The sequence below is a fragment of the Dendrobates tinctorius genome, unplaced genomic scaffold (genome assembly GCF_039654945.1).
Source record: "Dendrobates tinctorius isolate UK_male_01 unplaced genomic scaffold, ASM3965494v1 ptg000044l, whole genome shotgun sequence".
NCBI lineage: Eukaryota > Metazoa > Chordata > Amphibia > Anura > Dendrobatidae > Dendrobates > Dendrobates tinctorius.
Genome location: NW_027361712.1, coordinates 6999123 through 7005122, shown reverse-complemented (window position 1 = coordinate 7005122; position 6000 = coordinate 6999123). Strand labels below are relative to the sequence as shown.

Here is a 6000-nt window from a genome sequence, read left to right as displayed (position 1 = left end):
GCATTCAGCCTCCGTCACTGCTCTCCCTCAACGTGATGAACGAGCGGATTACGTTCCTCAGGAATGCGTGTGCGTCGTTTCCATGGTTCCCAGTAAGCTGCAGTGTCTCTGCCGCCCTCTAGCGTCCCCTAGAGAATCGCAGGCTGTCTTCTGAGTGCTGTGACGCAGCTCCCGGCAAGAGTCGGGCACTATGGGCGGCTGGTGACGCGCATCCGGCGTGCAGAGTGGAGTGCGCAGTCGCAGCTGGAAGAGGCCGAGATTGCCGGCCTGTGAGTGTGTAGGCGGGCAGGTCCAATCGGACCGGGGTTGGAGTCTGGATCCCTCAAAGGACGAGAGGAGGCCGGAAGAGGGCACCGGAGCTGACCGGCCCGAGCCTTCCTCCGGACCAGCGCGCCCCCCTGCCAGCGCGGAGGAGAAGGCGGGAGCAGTGCGCTGTGCTGCCTACCCTGTGCTGCTGAGCCCGGCCGCCCTGTGCCCGGTGCCCCTGTACCCAGCGGCCCCGCAGCCCGTAGCCCTGCACTCGGTCCACCCGGTGCTGGTGGCCACCATAGATCTCTCGTCCAGCCCAGCCCTGGACCCCGCGGAGTGTGCTGCCGACGGTCCCCTGATAGTGACCCGGGCATCGGTGGTGACAGGAGCCGGAGGGCAGGATGAGGAGAGCAAGATGAGCCCGGGCAAGAAGAAGAAGGCGGCGGGCAGCAGGGTCATGCTGGTCAAGAGGATCCTGATGAAGGATGGCGGCACGGTGAGTGGTGGCTGCTGAGTGTCGGGGGTCACTGTGAGTGGTGGCTGGCCCACAGGTGGCTGCTGAGTGTCGGGGGTCACTGTGAGTGGTGGCTGGCCCACAGGTGGCTGCTGAGTGTCGGGGGTCACTGTGAGTGGTGGCTGGCCCACAGGTGGCTGCTGAGTGTCGGGGGTCACGGTGAGTGGTGGCTGCTGATTGTCGGGGGGTCACGGTGAGTGGTGGCTGGCCCACAGGTGGCTGCTGCGTGTCGGGGGTCACGGTGAGTGGTGGCTGGCCCACAGGTGGCTGCTGCGTGTCGGGGGTCACTGTGAGTGGTGGCTGGCCCACAGGTGGCTGCTGAGTGTCGGGGGTCACTGTGAGTGGTGGCTGGCCCACAGGTGGCTGCTGAGTGTCGGGGGTCACGGTGAGTGGTGGCTGCTGATTGTCGGGGGGTCACGGTGAGTGGTGGCTGGCCCACAGGTGGCTGCTGCGTGTCGGGGGTCACGGTGAGTGGTGGCTGGCCCACAGGTGGCTGCTGCGTGTCGGGGACCACTGTGAGTGGTGGCTGGCCCACAGGTGGCTGCTGCATGTCGGGGACCACTATGAGTGGTGGCTGGCCCACAGGTGGCTGCTGCATGTCGGGGACCACTGTGAGTGGTGGCTGGCCCACAGGTGGCTGCTGCATGTCGGGGACCACTATGAGTGGTGGCTGGCCCACAGGTGGCTTCTGCATGTCGGGGACCACTGTGAGTAGTGGCTGGTCCACAAGTGGCTGCTGAGTGTCAAAGGTCACGGTGAGTGGTGGCTGGTCCACAAGTGGCTGCTGAGTGTCGGGTCACTGTGAGTGGTGGCTGGCCCACAGGTGGCTGCTGAGCGTCGGGTCACGGTGAGTGGTGGCTGCTGAGCGTCGGGTCACGGTGAGTGGTGGCTGCTGAGCGTCGGGTCACGGTGAGTGGTGGCTGCTGAGCGTCGGGTCACGGTGAGTGGTGGCTGCTGAGTGTCGGGGAGCACTGTGAGTGGTGGCTGGCCCACAGGTGGCTGCTGAGTGTCGGGGAGCACTGTGAGTGGTGGCTGGCCCACAGGTGGCTGCTGAGTGTCGGGGGTCACGGTGAGTGGTGGCTGCTGATTGTCGGGGGGTCACGGTGAGTGGTGGCTGGCCCACAGGTGGCTGCTGCGTGTCGGGGGTCACAGTGAGTGGTGGCTGGCCCACAGGTGGCTGCTGCGTGTCGGGGGTCACAGTGAGTGGTGGCTGGCCCACAGGTGGCTGCTGCGTGTCGGGGGTCACGGTGAGTGGTGGCTGGCCCACAGGTGGCTGCTGCATGTCGGGGACCACGGTGAGTGGTGGCTGGCCCACAGGTGGCTGCTGCATGTCGGGGACCACTGTGAGTGGTGGCTGGCCCACAGGTGGCTGCTGCATGTCGGGGACCACTGTGAGTGGTAGCTGGGCCCACAGGTGGCTGCTGAGTGTCGAGGAGCACTGTGAGTGGTGGCTGGTCCACAAGTGGCTGCTGAGTGTCAGGGGTCACGGTGAGTGGTGGCTGGTCCACAAGTGGCTGCTGAGTGTCAGGGGTCACGGTGAGTGGTGGCTGGCCCACAGGTGGCTGCTGAGCGTCGGGTCACGGTGAGTGGTGGCTGGTCCTCAGGTGGCTGCTGAGTGTCGGGGAGCACTGTGAGTGGTGGCTGGGCCCACAGGTGGCTGCTGATTGTCAGGGGTCACGGTGAGTGGTGGCTGGCCCACAGGTGGCTGCTGCTGCGTGTCAGTGTCAGGGGTCACGGTGAGTGGTGGCTGGCCCACAGGTGGCTGCTGCATGTCAGGGAGCACAGTGAGTGGTAGCTGGGCCCACAGGTGGCTGCTGAGTGTCGAGGAGCACTGTGAGTGGTGGCTGGGCCCACAGGTGGCTGCTGATTGTCAGGGGTCACTGTGAGTGGTGGCTGGCCCACAGGTGGCTGCTGCGTGTCGGGGAGCACGGTGAGTGGTGGCTGCTGAGTGCCGGGGGGGGGGCACGGTGAGTGGTGGCTGGCCCCACGGGTGGGCTGCTGAGTGAGAGTGGTGGCTGGCCCCACGGGTGGGCTGCTGAGTGAGAGTGGTGGCTGGCCCCACGGGTGGGCTGCTGAGTGAGAGTGGTGGCTGGCCCCACGGGTGGGCTGCTGAGTGAGAGTGGTGGCTGGCCCCACGGGTGGGCTGCTGAGTGAGAGTGGTGGCTGGCCCCACGGGTGGGCTGCTGAGTGAGAGTGGTGGCTGGCCCCACGGGTGGGCTGCTGAGTGAGAGTGGTGGCTGGCCCCACGGGTGGGCTGCTGAGTGAGAGTGGTGGCTGGCCCCACGGGTGGGCTGCTGAGTGAGAGTGGTGGCTGGCCCCACGGGTGGGCTGCTGAGTGAGAGTGGTGGCTGGCCCCACGGGTGGGCTGCTGAGTGAGAGTGGTGGCTGGCCCCACGGGTGGGCTGCTGAGTGAGAGTGGTGGCTGGCCCCACGGGTGGGCTGCTGAGTGAGAGTGGTGGCTGGCCCCACGGGTGGGCTGCTGAGTGAGAGTGGTGGCTGGCCCCACGGGTGGGCTGCTGAGTGAGAGTGGTGGCTGGCCCCACGGGTGGGCTGCTGAGTGAGTGGTGGCTGGCCCCACGGGTGGGCTGCTGAGTGAGAGTGGTGGCTGGCCCCACGGGTGGGCTGCTGAGTGAGAGTGGTGGCTGGCCCCACGGGTGGGCTGCTGAGTGAGAGTGGTGGCTGGCCCCACGGGTGGGCTGCTGAGTGAGAGTGGTGGCTGGCCCCACGGGTGGGCTGCTGAGTGAGAGTGGTGGCTGGCCCCACGGGTGGGCTGCTGAGTGAGAGTGGTGGCTGGCCCCACGGGTGGGCTGCTGAGTGAGAGTGGTGGCTGGCCCCACGGGTGGGCTGCTGAGTGAGAGTGGTGGCTGGCCCCACGGGTGGGCTGCTGAGTGAGAGTGGTGGCTGGCCCCACGGGTGGGCTGCTGAGTGAGAGTGGTGGCTGGCCCCACGGGTGGGCTGCTGAGTGAGAGTGGTGGCTGGCCCCACGGGTGGGCTGCTGAGTGAGAGTGGTGGCTGGCCCCACGGGTGGGCTGCTGAGTGAGAGTGGTGGCTGGCCCCACGGGTGGGCTGCTGAGTGAGAGTGGTGGCTGGCCCCACGGGTGGGCTGCTGAGTGAGAGTGGTGGCTGGCCCCACGGGTGGGCTGCTGAGTGTGAGTGGTGGCTGGCCCCACGGGTGGGCTGCTGAGTGAGAGTGGTGGCTGGCCCCACGGGTGGGCTGCTGAGTGTCGGGGGGGGGCACAGTGAGTGGTGGCTGCTGAGTGTCGAGGGGGGGGCACGGTGAGTGGTGGCTGCTGAGTGTCGGGGGGGGGGGGGCACGGTGAGTGGTGGCTGCTGAGTGTCGGGGGGGGGCACGGTGAGTGGTGGCTGCTGAGTGTCGGGGGGGGGCACGGTGAGTGGTGGCTGCTGAGTGTCAGGGGGGGGCACGGTGAGTGGTGGCTGGCCCACAGATGGCTGCTGCGTGTCAGTGTCAGGGGTCACGGTGAGTGGTGGCTGGCCCACAGGTGGCTGCTGCATGTCAGGGAGCACGGTGAGTGGTAGCTGGGCCCACAGGTGGCTGCTGAGTGTCGAGGAGCACTGTGAGTGGTGGCTGGGCCCACAGGTGGCTGCTGATTGTCAGGGGTCACTGTGAGTGGTGGCTGGCCCACAGGTGGCTGCTGCGTGTCGGGGAGCACGGTGAGTGGTGGCTGCTGAGTGCCGGGGGGGGGGCACGGTGAGTGGTGGCTGGCCCCACGGGTGGGCTGCTGAGTGAGAGTGGTGGCTGGCCCCACGGGTGGGCTGCTGAGTGAGAGTGGTGGCTGGCCCCACGGGTGGGCTGCTGAGTGAGAGTGGTGGCTGGCCCCACGGGTGGGCTGCTGAGTGAGAGTGGTGGCTGGCCCCACGGGTGGGCTGCTGAGTGAGAGTGGTGGCTGGCCCCACGGGTGGGCTGCTGAGTGAGAGTGGTGGCTGGCCCCACGGGTGGGCTGCTGAGTGAGAGTGGTGGCTGGCCCCACGGGTGGGCTGCTGAGTGAGAGTGGTGGCTGGCCCCACGGGTGGGCTGCTGAGTGAGAGTGGTGGCTGGCCCCACGGGTGGGCTGCTGAGTGAGAGTGGTGGCTGGCCCCACGGGTGGGCTGCTGAGTGAGAGTGGTGGCTGGCCCCACGGGTGGGCTGCTGAGTGAGAGTGGTGGCTGGCCCCACGGGTGGGCTGCTGAGTGTCGGGGGGGGGGGGGGGGCACGGTGAGTGGTGGCTGCTGAGTGTCGGGGGGGGCACGGTGAGTGGTGGCTGCTGAGTGTCGGGGGGGGGGCACGGTGAGTGGTGGCTGCTGAGTGTCGGGGGGGGGGGGCACGGTGAGTGGTGGCTGCTGAGTGTCGGGGGGGGGGGGGGGGCACTGTGAGCGGTGGCTGGCCCACGGGTGGGCTGCTGAGTGTCGCTGTGTCAGTGTGCGGCTACTGAGAATTGATCTTGGCTCCTGGAGTGGCCGCTGTGTGACCACAGTATTAGCTGGGGATTACGGGCGATCCTTTGTGGTTAAGTCTGAGTGTGCTCTGTGGTGAGCTGCTGCCGGTCCTGCACGTGGAATGTCGTCTGCCAGGAACACCTGGCACCCACTCAACAGAGCTGCCGCCTTGCCATATACATTTGTTCTAGGTGCCTCTGTGCATGTGGCCCCTGTACTTTCCCTGCCAGATTGGCTACATTTGCTGGTCTCTACCCTCCCCCAGCGTGAATCTGAACTCTTAGGCCATGTGCACACGTTGCGGATTCAGCTGCGGATTTTTCCGCGCAGATTTTGCTGAATCCGCAGGTAAAATGTCCTGTGTTTTACCTGCATATTTAGTACAGATTTCCTGCGGATTTTCTGCAGATTTTGTGTGGATTTCGCCTGCGTTTTTACACCTGCGGATTCCTATAATGGAATGGGTGTGAAAAGGCTGCGGATTCCACACAAAGAATTGATGTGCTGCAGATTCACATCTGCGTGGAAAAATCTGCAGCATGTGCACAGCGTTTTTTGTTTTACATAGATTACAATGGTACTGTACAACGCAGCAGAATCCGCAACGTGTGCACAGACCCTTAAGGATGAATTGAGACGTTGGTGGAGCATGGTTCAGGTGCACAGACCGGCCGTGGGTCTCCTGACCAGAATTTGTCAGTCTCACAGGCTTATATGGGGCAGCTGAGCTCAGGTTGGGATACCTGTGACTGGTCTGTACGCAGTTTGTTTACGGATGTCTGAATCTGCCCCAACACTGTCCA

General features: G+C 65.9%; 1 protein-coding gene across 1 annotated transcript in view; it reads left to right on the top strand.

The window, feature by feature from the left end:
* Positions 1 to 216: 216 nt before the first annotated feature.
* Positions 217 to 6000, top strand: part of LOC141089046 (hippocampus abundant transcript 1 protein-like) — a 75738-nt gene continuing 69954 nt past the window's right edge. Inside the window, exon 1 of the mRNA XM_073575316.1 lies at positions 217 to 745. Within this exon, the coding sequence (XP_073431417.1) occupies positions 665 to 745 (81 nt within the window). The 5' untranslated portion in view covers positions 217 to 664. The remainder of the gene's footprint in view (positions 746 to 6000) is intronic.